A 16,655-nucleotide genomic window follows, 5' to 3' on the forward strand; every position below is an offset into this window, starting at 1 on the left:
CTCTCACTACACAATCTCTCTCTCTCTCTCTCTCTCTCTCTCCATATATATATATATATATATATATATATATGATTTGGCATACCCCACTGAAGCTTTACCAATTCAACTAACTTATAAACGGGTTTATGTACGTACCTTTCTCAAATATAATTATCAGATATTAATCACTCAATAACCCATTCACTGATTTGGTCCATGCCTTGCAAATATATGAAATATCCACAATTTTTCCCCTATATAACCGCATATCTCCACCACCATTTTCTCAGCACACGCCACAACAGTACACCATCTAAAGGAAATGGCTTCTTCTTCTTCTTCCTTTTCTTCGATAGCCATAATCGCATTCGCTGTACTACTTGTGGTGGTTTTCACGGGGAGCTCCTCTGCTCAACTCTCTACACATTTTTACTCTAAAAGTTGCCCCAAGGTCTTTACCACCGTGAAATCCGCTGTTCAATCTGCGATTTCACAAGAACTCCGATTGGGTGCTTCTCTCCTTCGCCTACACTTCCACGACTGTTTTGTCAATGTAAATTTTTCTCTGTGTCTATCTACGTACCATTCTACGTACGTACCAGGTTGTAGTTTGCAATTAAGGTGCATGCATGGTGTATAATAACCCTTTTTAAGAGGTATTTTTTGTGTTTTGGTTGTAAAAATATTTAATTACATTCTTTAATTTTTTTTTTCAATCTCAAATTATTAAAATTTCTATATATAAATTTTGTATCTCGAAGAAAAGTTTAGAAAGGACAAGAAATGTAGTAGCTCATTGTTATACTTTTCTACCAAGTATTATTCTATGCTATACGTTGCACTACAAGTCTATATCTTTATTTATTTTGTTTGTTTATAAATATATTTTGTACTTTCACTATACTCCAAAACATATACCATAGCTGACAAAATCTTGTGTGGGCACATGAATTAAATATTTAGTTCGATTCACAAAATACAAATGTAATAACTTATTGTTATTAGTTCAAAAATTCATTTTTCTACTTCATGACTACAAAACAAGCTACACTATTATTCGGTCATGAATTTTATCAAAATCAAACTTCGCAACAAAATTGAATGTTTTTCTGATTGATTCTTTGATGTTGTACATCAAAAGAGAAATTATTGCAAAATTTAGTGCAAGTTCAATCGTAGATAAATTTTCTGGATCTAAAAGAACGTCATATTCCATTTTGATACGGGACAAGACCTTAGAACTCAACCACTGAGTGCCATGCAAGTAATAGTCAAGTGAGTTTAAAAACTCTAGAAAGTTTCACTTGTTTTATAGCTGTCTCTCCTCCTTCACAGGGTTGTGATGGGTCGTTACTCCTAGATGACACTTCGTCTTTCCAAGGGGAGAAGACAGCAGGTGCCAACAATAGATCCGTTAGGGGTTTCAAGGTTGTTGATGGCATAAAGTCAAAGGTGGAGAAAGTATGTCCGAGAGTTGTATCGTGTGTTGATATCTTAGCCATTGCTGCTCGTGACTCTGTTGTAACTGTGAGTTCTTCTTAATTATGTCTATATATATATATAAACTCCGGTTCCACAAATCTCTAGAAATTATACTAATCTTGTTAATGGAAACATGGTTAAATGTTCTTCAGCTTGGAGGTCCTAGCTGGGATGTTAAACTTGGAAGAAGAGACGCCAAGACAGCCAGCTTTTCAGATGCTAATAGTACTGAGAACTTGCCTTCTCCTGCTTCTACCCTTAGCGACCTAATCTCTAGATTCCAAACTAAAGGTCTCTCTACCACGGACATGGTTGCCTTATCTGGTATTCCTCTCTCTCTCTCTCTCTCTCTCTCTCTCTCTCTCTTTGAATGTGGTCATCATGAATTCAAGCTCTGTTTCCGTAAATCACCTCTCATTTTAATTAAATATTTTACGTATTAAGGTAATTTTGGGACTAAAAGAAAGTATTAGATAATTAAATATAGACTTTATTATAAATTTAACCTTTTGAATAAGTCATGATTCCACATAAATAAATTGACTAAATACTTGCTCCTCATCATCACATTGTTGTATACCTGATCACAGGAGCCCACACAATTGGGCAATCACGGTGTCTAGTTTTCAGAGATCGCATATATAACGAGACCAATATTGATAGTTCATTTGCCAAGTTGAGGCAAGATCAATGCCCGAGGAAAACTGGCGGCCGCAAGAATCTTGCACCTCTAGACCTCCAAACCCCGACTGCTTTTGACAACAACTACTACAAGAACCTCATCGAGGAAAAGGGTCTTCTTCACTCCGATCAACAATTGTACAACGGTGGATCTACTGATTCACTGGTTAAAACCTAAAGCAATAATGCTGAGACCTTCAATGAAGATTTTGTCACGGCAATGATCAAAATGGGAGACATAGAGCCCCTCACCGGATCGAGTGGCGAGATTAGGAAGAACTGTAGGAAGGCCAACTAGTTCATGGTGCATGATATAAGTAAGAATTTGTGAGGATTCTTTCTTGTTCCATTGAAGAAAAAATCCAAGTGGTTTATTTATTGTTGGTGTGAGTTATTTGTGGAAAGCTATCTTTGGGTTATTGCAATAAAAATTATCGGATCAGAATCCCTTATAGATTTTTCAAATTCTTATGCTGTGTTTAGGTATTAGAGTGGTTGAAAAATGCCACCTACTAAAGATGTAGCATGTTACTATTGAGTATTGAGTATATTTTTAGATTTTTGTTCTTTATGTTATAAAAAAACTTTGAGCCAAAAACTTTCTTTTACATTTCTGAAAAAGAATCGTCTCTACCAAACTAAAGAAAAAATCTTTTGGTAGGGAAATTATTTCTAATTGCCTCAATAACATGCCACATTTTTAAACTGTAGCATTTTTCAAACATTTCAATACCTCAAAAGGGCCTAAATTTTATAATTTGAAAAATTACAATTTATTTAAAATTGTAGAACATCCCAATCCTTAGGTTAGTGGCCTTGGTTTTAAGAGTGATGGGTCTAACCCTTTATTGGCTTATGGGCTTGGACTTTGGCTGGCGCTCAAAGATAGAAATAGAAGTCAGGAAAAAATATACTTACTCTATATGAAGTGACAGGTCATTTGAAATAGTCTTTAAAACTATAATTTGTAACATTTTTGTCTTATTCAAAAAAAAAAAATTAAGGTTATTTTTATCTTTTTGTTGTTTTTAAGGGGTGCATTGAAATTTTTTGATAGTTTGAGGGGAGACATTAATACATTTGATAGTTTGAAGGATACATTGACAATTAAATGGTAATTTAAAGAGGATACGTGTACTTTTTCCTTTTATTTTTTATTTGAAAGACAAATATAACATTTTAACTCTTAAAATTAGGGTACTATAGGTATTTTAAATATAAAAAAAATTTGCACACGTGGATAATGTACGGCATTTTGCATTCATTTTAATGGCAAACATTTATTGAGGGTGTGATTCAGCGTGACATGGTGATGAGCTAAATCTACAGCATAATAACACAAGAGCCTTGATTCCAACACCACAACAACACTACAACACTCTCTCACATTGGGTGGGCCCCACACACTGAGCCCCACCTCACGTTTCTGAAGAAAAACTCTTCTTAGCGTGTTTCTGATTAAAAAACTAAGAAAAAATATGAAAGTTTGGCGGCCAAACTGTTCTTATTAGGATTAAATAAAAATAAAATCGCAACTTTAAAAAGAAAATTACAAAACTACCATGTTGCGATCTCAATTGAACGAACATTAATTATTAGCTCAGCTCTTTTCTTATTCTACTGGGATCGGCAGTATTTCTATATTTTTCACCATTATCAATTTATCACCAACAAATAAAAGATAGACTGTTGTTCCAAGGTAATTGAGCTATTCGATTAAAAAAAAAAATAGAAAAAAAGAAAAAGAGAGAGAGGAGGTAATTGGGCTATTTGTTATTCTTTCTTGATTTCTAGGTCTGACAGCATATATTGAAGCCCAGTTATTATCTCAGTTGGCCCATAGCAGGCCTAGAGCATATGTGAGAGAGAGTGGGACGACTCTTCTTATTCCATTAATAGCTAGCAAACCTTGAGGAAAAATGATAGAAATACATCACTTTTACAATAAGTGTACAACAGCCCTCTCATATGAGGTGGGCTCCACAAACTGTGGAGTCCACCCCATGTGAGAGGACTGTTGTACACTTGTTGTAAAAGTGTTGTACGGGAATCAGTTCTCACAAGAAATTGTAAAAAAGAAAAATTAATGGCCGACTTTTACAGTTACATCCTGCCAATTGTATGACAGTCATATAACAGTTTACTAAATAACATTTCTCATTTTTTATAGATCTCGAGGCCTTTACTTTGTGAGCTAAAAGAGGCATTTCACATACTTATGCCTTCAATTATCACCTCTTAGAGTATGTTTCAAACCATACAAGTTCTTAAACCTTCGTGTCACTAGAGTTTTGGGTTGGAAATGAGACTAAATATAGAAGATTAGCCAGTTATGGAGCTACAGCAGTAGAAGACAAACGGGTGGTTTGTTGTGTGCACGAGTATAAACTAATTCGATGTTTAATCTTCTATAACGAATTGGTTTTTTAAGTTTATCTTTTTAGACTAGTCCTTCAAAGGGTTGTCAATCACCTCGTCACCAAAATTGTGGTGTACGTTTGGTCTTTTTATTGCTTTGGTTAGTTTTAATGATTGTTTATGTAGTTGCCAAATTTTAATCTATTGGGTTTGCTGGAAAACGCCTATTCTCTCCCCTCCTTCTATGTGTTAACTTGTTTGGGATCGTTGGGCAAATTTTAGAATATAACATGATGAATTTGTGATCAACAAGCAGTAAAAATGGCTTCTTTCAAAATTGTTGGTGACAATAATCTCTTGCTGGGAAGAAGGAGTTGAAGTATATGCAATTCTTTACTCAAGAGAATTGAATAATTAAGGAAGATGCGGATGTTTCAAGCAATTGTGACATTAAACCAAATTCCACCATAACTCTATAGGTTCTAGCTCTGGCATTTAATTAAATTGATTAATTATTGTGTGCACGCAATTGTTCAATATATATATATATATATAAAATTTATTTTTTCTTGAATATTATTATATGAATTTAGTGCACATGTATATAATCAGTTTCTTCTGTGATTTGGTTATGCTCCACACGCCAAGAAAACTTAATTAATATATCATTGACAACTAATAATAAACACCCAAACTTCTTCAAGTATGAAAGCGGCTTTGATTGAACATTTTTGTATCTTTCCGTTTTCTTTTCCTTGTTGGATGATTCATCCATGTGGGATACTTCAGAAAAGTAAGACTTGAGACAAACTAATCCATCGGCCCTTATACACTTTTGGGTTGAAACAATTTTCACAATTTCAAGTGAAATTATGGGCATTCGTTAATTTTATGATTATGATTTAAAGTTTGTGTATATATCTAAAGTTGTACATAATGTCAATGTTAACGCGTTTTTTTAAAAAATTCAAATAATGTTCATACGCACCGTTAAATACACCAAAGTTAAATCTTTAATCTTGACAAAAACATGGGTACTATCGGGTTTACATTGATTTAAAATTGAGAAAATCTTATTCCGTGGGAGGGTTTACATTTTCCTAATAATTTAATTATTTTTCTGATAGCTTATTGCATTAATGATAATTAGTAGATTCAAAGTTCTGATAGCTTATTGCATGAGTTACGTATGCAGAATTTCAAAATAGGTAAACTACTTTTTTGGTTCACTTTCAGCACTTTATAACTACCATTCGGCGAGGGGAAGGTGAAAAAGCAAAAGCTCCAAACAGAAGATTAATCACAGACAATAACTGCAAATATGATGTTTTTAAGTATCAAACTACAACTAAATGGACAAGGATCCTCTCCATTTCAAATAAAATGGATAGTATCTATTTCATGAGTAGGTTTAAAGTTAGTGTATATAATTTTATCACATTATTTAAAATTTTTAAAAAACGTGTAAATATTGACTTAATATACATCGTTAGATGCACAAACTTTAAATTATTACCATAAAATTGATACTATTTATTTCATTTGAAATGGAACCCCCCCTCCAAAAAAAAAAAAAACAAAGGAAAAAAGGAAAAAGTGAAGTAATTAATTAGGGTCCTCTACAATTTCAAAGAAATTTTAAATTCTGAAATTATGTGAATCAAGCCCTTTTTTTATATCAAATGACGTAAAAAATGCTACATATTAAAGATATGACATGTTATCGAGGCAACAACAAAAAAAATTACTCCAAAAGGCTTTTTCTTAAACTTTTAAATAGACACTTCTTTTTACCAAACCAATATATTGTTTTTTGCTCAAAACTTTTATAAGACATAAAATATAAGAACCTGATATAAATATATTCAAATTTCATTTTTAATATATCACATTTTTAATATGTAGTATTTTATATCGTTCGATACATGAAACGACACAAATTTACATAATTTGAGAATCTACAATTCTAAAGGAATTATAGAAGATCTTGACCCGGGGCTACATAGTAATGACCGTAAATTCCTGTTCAAAAAAGTCCAACCTTTACGGGGAGAATCACCATCATCACCATCCCATTCCTCTCTCTCAAAAAGTTCTTTAATTATAAGCTTTGTGGTCCTTCAAATCTTCAATATTGGCACAGACTAAGATGCATGTACTTTGACTAAAAAGTATAGTCAAATTTAGATTTTTTTTCGCCACAGTTGTGTTTGTGCACGTGAACCCTACTGAATATTTATTACACTTTTATGTGATACCTTTAATTGACATTGAATTCCAGACTCTTTAATTTCACAGTTTCCAGGTTTGTAAATTTCTTCCCTGGTGTACATGAATGAAAATAGATCATAATCGGTAATCATGCCTTAAACCCTTATGTAATGGAACACTAAGCTTAATTTATAATGTATCTTTCTCAGTTGGTGCATGCCTTGGATGAAGAAACAACAAGGGTTTGTTTAAGCATGAAATGGAAATTAATCCATAGAGAAAAAGAGAAAAAAAAAATTAAAAAAACTCATAACAGGTAGGGATTGGAGTGATCTTATTGTAAGACTCCAGGTTCTCTTTATATTTTTTCAATAACTTCTCAACCACAAGGAATTATAAGCGAGAAACAAATTTATCAATCCTAATATTAATATATCAATTGGTCATCCTACTCGATCTATTGAACATTACTATTTTTCTAAAAAAAGAAGCAAGAAAAAGAACTAATTATGAAGTTCTATTAATTCAGTCAAAATATGGAACATTACCCCTCAAAATAATGGAGCTGTGACCCGCTGTGCTTGTAGGAGGTGTATATAGCGAAGAAGATAAAGAAGTGACAACAGAAGGCAGAGGCGGCCGCAATACTGGTGGCGGTGATAGTGGAGGAGCCCCAGAAGACACTAAATCAGCAGGAGAACTAGAAGAAATGATGTTACTTGTAGCTTCTCTGTATTTTTGTTTCAATATCTCAGTCCTTATTGCATTCAGTTCTGCTTGCAAAGATTGAATCTGTTGCTGCAAAGCTGAAATTGCACCCATGCACCCATATACAGGGTCTCTCAGCCTCAAATTTGCTTCATAAACCAGACTATTTGCTGCATCAGCTCTTTGGCTCTCTGGCACCTCCTAGATAGACCACAAATGGACAAATATTTGGAAAAGAAATGTTCAGAAAAGCAACAAATTAACATTAACATTAGAGGTAGTACTGCATATGTATATCTATATATATATACCATTAGCAGCTTGGAGACGTTGCTTGCACCAAAAACCTTATGAACAGCAGCAAATTTTTGGGGTTCATGAGGGGAGAAATATGGGGAGAAAGGGCATTCCTCAGCACACCTTCTTCTCAAGAGCTTACACGCAGCACAGGGTGTAAGAGTGTTCAAGGTCCCAGAATTAGGACCATTGATTAAATGTCTCCTTCCCATTTGAGAAGATGCATCTGTCTCTCTTTTGATCTTTTTTCCTATCTCATCCAATCTCTCCCTAATAGACAACAAGATGATCAAGTTAAGAAGACGAAGAAGAAGAAAGGTAAAAGTATATACTGTTTTTGCTTTCTTAGAGAGGTATAGTATAGAATATTTACCTGTCTCTGGACATTCAAGCATTCCAGAATTGGTTGTGTATGTATGGATCAAAGACGGATTCAGAGGAGGAGGGAGTTTGTGTAAAGGAAGAAGGATACACAAGCAAGAGAAGCAAAGAAGTATAACGCTAGGGAAGGAGTGCTTACAAGGCAAGGTAAATTGGGGGAAGTAGGTCAATGTATTATATATATATATATTAAAGAACTAATCAAAAAATTAAAGTTAAGACAAAAAGGTTGAAGAGAGATTCTGATTTTTTGTTATCTAGTGGTGATATCATATCCTGGATAGTGTTCAAGGATTTGGTTGTGAGATTGCGTTTGCCAATCAGAGAGAGAGAGAGAGAGAGAGAGCGATGTCAAGTGTCAACAGCATGCCTAGGTGTGAATCCTTGGGGAATTTGACTTTTGAAAGCAAGCATCTGACCTAAATGGCTGAGCTTGATTAAGATGGATGACCGCAATGGGCTAGCTGCAACTGGTTTTCCTTAGTTATACTTCTTTGGGTGCCTCATATTTTCATTGCTTCATTTTTTTTTTATTATATCCATGTAGAAGTGTTGATGGCCATTTTATGTAATGCGTTGAAACAAATACGGTAGAGAGAAATATTATGGGACACAAATTTCTAGTAAATCAGTCTATAAAAATGACATATGTTTCTTAGCATATAAAAATCACATATTTTTTTTAATATTATATGTTTTTTACATACTTTTTAATAGCTTAAAAGACACATTTTACTTTTAGATGTCAGTTTGTAAGAAATTGATATCCAATATTATGGGTCTCTAGACAAGGAGTCGTGGAGGCCGTAGGTCTTCTCTATGGTGTTTTTTTTTTTTTTTTTTTTTTTTAAGAAATTAGATTTATTTGATGTAGGGATATTATTATCTTGTCTTGCACGCATTTTTATTTTTTTATTTATTTTACCTAATTGAACAGAAAATCTTAATGAAAATGGCTAAAGTAGAAGAAATAAGTAATTTGGAGGGTCAATTGCAACTTTTTAAATTTTACAAAGACAATGTAAATCGGATGTTAATTAGTTTAAGAAGGATAAATATAGTTTTCAATCAACTCTTTGTGAACCCTAAAATGCAGGAAAGAATGGGAAAAGACTCTTTGGCATTTCATTCTAACACCTCCAAACTTTTATAGATCCAACATGGCAACTGACGGTGGAATATTGTGAAAAAATAATACTGGTCAAAGTGAAAAAGTCAGATATTAATTTTAACAAATTCATTTGCAGACAAATAAAAGATATTTTACATAATATTATTGCCATATTATCTCGTTTTAGATGAACTTCTAATATAATAGAAAGATAAGAGTCGTCACATTAACTAGCTTGCCAGCTTTAATTTCTGCTCAATTAATAATCTCTCTCTCTCTCTCTCTCTCTCTCTCTCTGTGTGGCTAGCGAAGCCAGTTAACGAGGCCATGCATCCTTGAACAAATGCTCAGAGATCGACTGCGAATATCCATGTGTTTCTGACTGCACATTTGTTTTTTTTCTTTAGCGTATGGCTTTATATATTCTAGCTCCTTGATTCGAGAATCATAGGTTCAGAGATTTTTGTTGGTGTTGCCTCTTTAAATCAAAATTTTGGAGGGTGGCAATGGTGGTTCTCAAGGGTGGAGATTACGTCGTATCGAATTATAAATATACGACTATATGGGTCGACTCAAATATAACTCATTTAATCAATCGTGTCAAATTTCTCAATTTTAATACAATACGACTTACATACGTTGTTTAATAAACAAATATGTTGAATCGACACAAATACAACATATTTCAACTAATTTGTTCGATATAATTAAATAGGTTAACTAATACAAATACTTGATTTGACTCAATTAATATAACTTCATATCTTATAAGCATAAATTATATCAATTATATAGATTTACAACTAGATTCATAACAAAATTAATTTGATAATCGATATCATAATCATAATTCCTAAACAAAATTAATAATCAATTTGTAATTTAATTATACGGGTTATGTGGGTCTATTGCGAGTTAAACGGGTCGACATGAATTTGACCGGCCAGTTTATAATTAATCATGTCTAATTGGATCGACACATTTTGAAATGCATGAACCCTGGCCTGTTATACTAAATCCAAACTTTTTTTTTTATATATATTTGTATCAAATTTTCAGGGTGTTAAACATTGACGGAGGCGCAGAAAGAAGAGCTAGCTGAGACTTGCTTTCAGTGCCAAGATATATATATATAATTGATTAAAATGAGCTTAAGAAGGCCGGCCGGTTGGGCCTTGTGAGTTTTACTATGTTGGTAGGTGAGAAAAGGAGGGAAACCTAAAAAGGGTATCTTTGGAGGGATCTTCTGTAAACTAATAATAGCTTAATGCGCAAGGAATTGAAATAGACCTATTAATTAAGTCAGTTCTTAATCACCGTGGCAAAAAAAAAAAAAAAAAGGGGTTGGGGGGGGGGGGGGGGAAGGGGGATTCTTGTTTGACCCGTATTTTAGGGCTAATAAGTCGCACCCTTGTTCACTCACACTTATCTATAATCTAATCATTTTTAACTCCATATTAAGAAAAGAAAAGAGTCTTGATTTCACCCAAGCATATATAATTCCTCGGTAGCATCACATCTCAATGTGATAGACCAAATAAAAAAAATTAAAAAAAAAAAAAAAAAAAAAAAAAAAAAAAAAACCTTCTGCCAACCATGTTATATATATATAGTTATGATATATGAAAGTTTTTTTTTTTTTTTTTTAATTGACTCGTGCACATGATTATGTAGAGGATTGATAGAGCTATATATTAGCCTATTAGGGAGAGAAATTGTGCTTACATCAAATAGGAGATAACTAATATCAATTAGAGAAGTAAAATATCATTTGTGGCAAATTGAGAGCCAATTAAGTTGACTAATCAAGAGAGTGATATAAGAGCTTAGAAAGAAAAGAAAAAAAAGTGAGTGATATACGAACTATCGTTTTCGATATATAACCATAGTATTGTTAACTTTAAACATAAATTTAGGCTAGTTTATTAAACGAGTCAAACTCGTATAACTTTATTTTTATTATTTTGATAGTATTATTTAACTTTGTAATGTGAGCTTCTTAAGTATTTAAAAAGATAAAAGAAATTATATTCCTGATCTAATAGAAATAACTTGAATTATTGTGATTATAAGTCTTGATATAGATATATACATGTGTATTTATGTATATGTATAATAAACTTATATATCTATTATAAAGCATATATATAGACTCGAGAATGAGTTGTTTAAGATTCAATTTAATTTATCTAATTAAGTCAAATGATAAAATCTTAACAATAATTAATTGACTAATGATTAGTATGAATTTGCAGGAAAAAAAAAAAAACTTCAATTGAGCAGTTTGTGAATAAGCTGAAGTTCGTTCAAAAAATAAATGAACTGAAATTGAACAGATTATCTAACTCAATGATAAGCTCGAGTTAACCTTGCATTTGAAACAAAATTAAATAGACTGAATTTAATTAAACATTCAATATTCAGGTTAACTCGACTGGATTACAGCTTTGAAGGTTAAACAATGAATGTGAAAGCGAGACTTTGATTTTTCTTTCTGGTGAATATTCAATTTTGGCGTAAAATTCAACAAAAATAAAGAAAACTTTAAATTTAGCAAGCAATGAAAATACTAAGCAATTATCAATGAAAATGACATAGCTTCTATCATTGTGCAAAATACTCGCATAAATTAAGACAGAGTTTTCTTTTCAATTGGGTTAAATTCTTTCAACCTAATATGTTAAATTGACACGTGTACAAAATGTATGTGAAAATTTTGACATGCATTTTTAATAGAACATGTAATTTACAAATATTTTGAAAAATAAATATTACATTCATTTTAAACATATTAATTTAATAAATTAATTTTTTTAAAAAAAATAAAAAATAAAAATCCATTTCTCTGCCCAATTTAAAGAAAAGTTTTGTCTTTTGCACAACATCCAAAGTGGAACTCACAAAATACATGCAATTCATGGACTTTTCACGAGGAACCTGATTATAGACCCAACAAAGTTGGCAGCCCACGTAGTTAGGTTAAGGAAATGTTTCTATGCCTAAGCCTAGACCATGGGAATATCCTCTTATGCCGGCCCGAGCTGAGCCCAAACGACTTTTTTATATCATTGGAAATTAATTGGCACCGTCATATTAACAGAAGCAGAATGGAATAATAATAATAGAATAAAAATATAAATTTTAACATTATTTTGAATATATATATATATATATATATATATATATATATATATATAAAAGGATCTATTTGGGTATATATATAAGGATCTATTTGGGTTTATAATTTTTAAAAGTACAATTTAAAAAAAAAAAATTAAAAAATTAGTCTTTAAAATTTTACGTTTTTAAATGCAAACCCAAACCCATTAACGGTAACACCAATTAATATTATATATATACATAAATGCAAAATTATGAATTAGTGCCCACTACAGCTCTGTAACTGATGCTACATATTAATATGGAAGTCAACCTACTAAAGATATATATTTATCTGATATATAGGTAAATAAACATCAAATTCAAATTGCCTTCTGTCTTGATGCATCATCTCTAGAAACGTTATTGCAGTTATAGCCATTCCTATTTCTTTGATTCAGTATTTGTATAGATGTTAGGTTATGCGGAGAAGAAGCTAAATCAATTGTTGTGAGTTTCATGAGACACCAGCTAAAACACATTGGTTTTAAGTTTTAAAAATGTTTGTAGTTTAAAGTGATTTTTTTTTTTTTTTTTTTTTTTTTCCAAATTTGGACTTCGAATAGGGTATTAATTTAGCCTATTTCATTAGCACAGGGTTTAATGTGTTTTGAAATTGGACTCTGTTCCCGTTTTGGCCCTACATTTCTATTATTTCATATCTTGTTTTTGTTTAGTAGATTAAGCCTCTTTAACCTGGTTTGGGCCATTGCTTCTTTTTCTTGGATTCAATCCTTTCCCAATTTCTCTGTTACACATTTGCAAGCCTATTCTTCTGATCATAATCCTCTTATTCTAAACACATCCCTTCCCACCCCATCCCTCCCTCGCCCTTTTCGCTTTGAGGAATTTTGGACTCGGGATCCTTCTTGTAGGGTAGTTATTTCAGAAGCTTGGTCTATTGCTCCTTTTGGTTCTCCTTCTTTTTGTTTAACAAAAGAACTAAAGAATACTAAAAGAGCTCTGAAATACTGGAATCAGCATTATTTTGGGTATATTCATGCAAAGATTGTCTCTACTTTAAAATTACTTGATGATACTCAACAAAGCCCCTCAACTGATTCCACCTTGGCCTTTGAACTTCATCTCAAGTCTTTACTCTCTGATTATCTACAACAGGAGGAATCTCTTTGGATGAATAAATCTAGGGAACTTTGGTTAACCAGTGGGAATCTTAATACCAAATTTTTTCACACTAGTACTCTCATTCGTCGAAGAAGGAATTCTATTGATCTTCTTTTTACACTATCTGGTTGGATCTCTGACAGGAACGTAATTGGTAGAAGCTTCGTTTCCCACTTTAAGCATATTTACACTTCTACTAATTGTACTCCTTCTCCTGAACTACTGGATCTTTTTGACTGCTCTATTACTGATGATGATAATCTTTCCCTCTGTGTTATTCCTACAGAATCTGAGATTTTTGAGGCTTTATCTAGTTTGGGACGTTTAAAAGCCCCTGGGCCTGATGGTTTCACTGCTTTATTTTATGTGACTTATTGGGATACTATCAAGACCACTGTTCTTAGTGCTATTTGGAATTTCTTTCGGCATAATCAGCTTTTAAGGGAACAGAATCATACCTTCTTAGCACTGATTCCTAAAAAGATTGGCGCTTCTTCTGTTCAGCATTTTCGGCCTATTAGTCTATGCAATATTATTTATAAGATTATCTCAAAATTGCTTGCTAATAGGCTCAAGCCACTGCTCACCAAATTTATATCTCCTTTTCAGACAGCATTTGTTCCTCATCGTCATATTCAGGATAACTCTATCTTAGCTCATGAAATGCTCCACACTCTCAAATCTAAGAGGGGCTGAGGTGGTCTGATGGCTATTAATCTCGATATGGAAAAAGCTTTTGACAAAATGGAATGGTCTTTTCTACTAGCTATTCTTCACAAGCTTGGATTTCACTCTCGTTGGATTAACTGGGTTCGTCTATGTATCTCCACTTCTTCATTCTCTGTTCTGTTGAATGGTAGCCCTTTTGGATTATTTTCTCCCTCCCGGGGACTTCGCCAAGGTGATCCACTTTCTCCATTTCTCTTTATTATTGGATCAGAAGTTATTTCCCGGCTCCTGTTTGGTTCTCTCCGGGGTTTTAAAATTGCTCGAGCATGCTCTCCACTGAATCATCTACTGTTTGCTGATGATTTGATTATTTTCTCAACTGCTACTTCTAAAGAAGCTGCTACTATTAAATCTTGTCTTGACAAGTACTGTCTTTGGTCGGGGCAGTCTGTGAATCATGTTTAAGTCTCATATTTTGTTTAGCAAGAATACTTCTTCATCTACTATCACAGCCATCCAGAATATTCTTCCGTATGATGTTACTCCTGCCACTGCTAGACATCTTGGTCTCCCTTTATTATTTGGCAAATCCAAAGTAGTAGCTTTCTCTGATATTTTGGAAAAGGTTCAAGGGAAAATTGCGGGATGGCGTTCAAAGACTTTATCTCAGGCAGGCAAAACAGTATTAGTTAAAGTGGTGGCTTCTGCTATCCCCTCTTATGCAATGAGTACTTTTCTACTCCCTGATGCTTTCTGCCACAAATTGGATATTGCTTTCAAGAATTTTTGGTGGGGTTTTCCTACCAACGAGGCTCGTAACTTATCTCTCAAGTCTTGGTCTTCGCTTTGTCTTCCGAAGGATCAGGGTGGTTTAGGTTTTCGACTGATGAAAGATGTCAATTTATCTCTTGTCTCTAAGCTTGGTTGGAAGCTTCTTACAAATCATGCCAGCATCTGGGTTCCACTGTTCCAGCAAAAATATATCAAATATGGTAATCTCTTTTCCTGTCCTCTAGGCTCTGGCTCTTGGGTTTGGAATGGGATTAAATCCATTATTCCTCTACTTGCTAAAGGGTCTTGTTTTGTTCCGCATTTTAATTCCAGCCTGCCTATCTGGACTTCACCCTGGATTCCTACCATTTTTAATTTTTCTCCTACACCACGTTTCCCTCACCTCCCACACTCTCATCCTTTTTACATTGCTGATCTTATTTATCCCTCATCCATGACATGGCTCCTTGATTTACTCCATTTTCTTTTCTCTTCAGCATCTGTGGCTGAGATTTTGAAAATTTCCATTAGATCAACTTTTGATTCTTGTTTGTGGACTCCTTCTACAACAGGTATTTTTACAACTAAATCTGCTCACCATCTTCTTTCTTCTTCCACTTATCACCCACCCTCCCCTCTTTCACCCTCTAGTTGGAAATCTTTGTGGAAGCTTAAAATTAATCATCGTTTAAAGTTGTTTCTTTGGAAGATGATTTGGAATATCATTCCCACAAAGTTTAGAATCTCACAGTCTCTTCTTTCCTCTCCTATGGATATTTCTTGTTCTCTATGCTCTGGCCCTATAGATTCTGTGCTGCATCTCTTTTTCTCTTGTCCTATTGCTAGAGTTGTGTGGCGCCAATCTTTTTGGCCTTTGGATATTCTTGCTTTTAATATTGCAGATATGACTGATTGGTTCTCTATTATCCTTAACCCAACAAGGATTGGTATTCCTTGGAGGATTTTCACAAGTTTCAAATTTTTGCAATGGTTGCGTGTGATCATATTTGGTTTTCAAGGAATAAAGCACATCATGAAGACTTGGTTCCCGATGCTCTTGCTATCTCTGCTCATATTAATAAATTGGTTCAGGAGCATTTTTTGGCTTGGAAATCCTCCTTGCCTAGGATCCCAGAGGTTTGGCAAAAGCCTAGATTTCCATATCTCAAAATCAACTATGACACTGCTACTCGGGACTCCTTTTCAGTTCAAGCAGCGGTAATTCGGAACTCTTCTGGTATCATTACCCATTGTTCCTCTCTTATCAGTCCTCCGTGCACTGCAGTTTTTGGGGAAGCTCTTGCTGCGCTACTAGCTACTAAATTGGTTATTTCTACAAATGCGACTTCGTTTATTCTTGAAGGGGATTCTACAACAGTCACTCTGGCTCTTCAGAATCCTTTAATCACAAAAGACTGGCGTATTGCAACTACTATCTCCCAGATACATTCTCTTATTCCATCCACAACTAGCTGGTCTGCTAGTTCTGTTAACCGAAGTGCAAACTTCTGTGCCCATCATGTGGCAAAATGGGCCGCAACCAGATTTTTTTCTGGCTGCATTCCCGTATCTTCTTTTTCTTTTGGATCCTTTTCCTCCTGTTTTGGAAAAGCTTCATCCGGTTCTTTTTTAGTTCCTTAGTTTTGTATTTTGTCTATTTGTACTTACAAAAAAAAAATAAATAAATAAATAAAAAAAAATTAAAAAAAATAATGGAAGT

At 33.5% G+C, this 16,655-nt stretch overlaps 2 protein-coding genes across 2 annotated transcripts; one reads left to right on the forward strand and one right to left on the reverse strand.

Annotated features, from left to right (window-relative positions):
• The first annotated feature begins 291 nt into the window (after nucleotides 1-291).
• Nucleotides 292-2,601, forward strand: LOC133877950 (peroxidase 4-like). The gene is made up of 4 exons (XM_062316411.1): nucleotides 292-535; nucleotides 1,318-1,509; nucleotides 1,617-1,788; nucleotides 2,055-2,601. The coding sequence occupies exons 1-4, from the start codon at nucleotides 305-307 to the stop codon at nucleotides 2,321-2,323; spliced, it is 864 nt and encodes a 287-aa protein (XP_062172395.1). The 5' UTR covers nucleotides 292-304; the 3' UTR covers nucleotides 2,324-2,601.
• A 4,524-nt stretch (nucleotides 2,602-7,125) lies between these two features.
• Nucleotides 7,126-8,254, reverse strand: LOC133877951 (LOB domain-containing protein 15). The gene is made up of 3 exons (XM_062316413.1): nucleotides 8,093-8,254; nucleotides 7,734-7,989; nucleotides 7,126-7,623 (listed from the first exon to the last, which is right to left on the reverse strand). Exons 1-3 carry the CDS (start codon nucleotides 8,104-8,106, stop codon nucleotides 7,240-7,242), a joined length of 654 nt encoding a protein of 217 aa, XP_062172397.1. The 5' UTR covers nucleotides 8,107-8,254; the 3' UTR covers nucleotides 7,126-7,239.
• Nucleotides 8,255-16,655: the final 8,401 nt, after the last annotated feature.

The sequence above is a fragment of the Alnus glutinosa genome, chromosome 9 (assembly GCF_958979055.1).
Source record: "Alnus glutinosa chromosome 9, dhAlnGlut1.1, whole genome shotgun sequence".
Classification (NCBI taxonomy): domain Eukaryota; kingdom Viridiplantae; phylum Streptophyta; class Magnoliopsida; order Fagales; family Betulaceae; genus Alnus; species Alnus glutinosa.

Bases quoted from the DNA above. Each gene is read 5' to 3' on its own strand.
- LOC133877950 (XM_062316411.1), top strand. From the start codon at position 305: ATGGCTTCTTCTTCTTCTTCCTTTTCTTCGATAGCCATAATCGCATTC. The intron at 1,510-1,616 runs GTGAGTTCTTCT...AATGTTCTTCAG, and splicing joins CTCGTGACTCTGTTGTAACT to CTTGGAGGTCCTAGCTGGGA. The intron at 1,789-2,054 runs GTATTCCTCTCT...ACCTGATCACAG, and splicing joins GGACATGGTTGCCTTATCTG to GAGCCCACACAATTGGGCAA.
- LOC133877951 (XM_062316413.1), bottom strand. The intron at 7,624-7,733 runs GTATATATATAT...TGGTCTATCTAG, and splicing joins ACGTCTCCAAGCTGCTAATG to GAGGTGCCAGAGAGCCAAAG.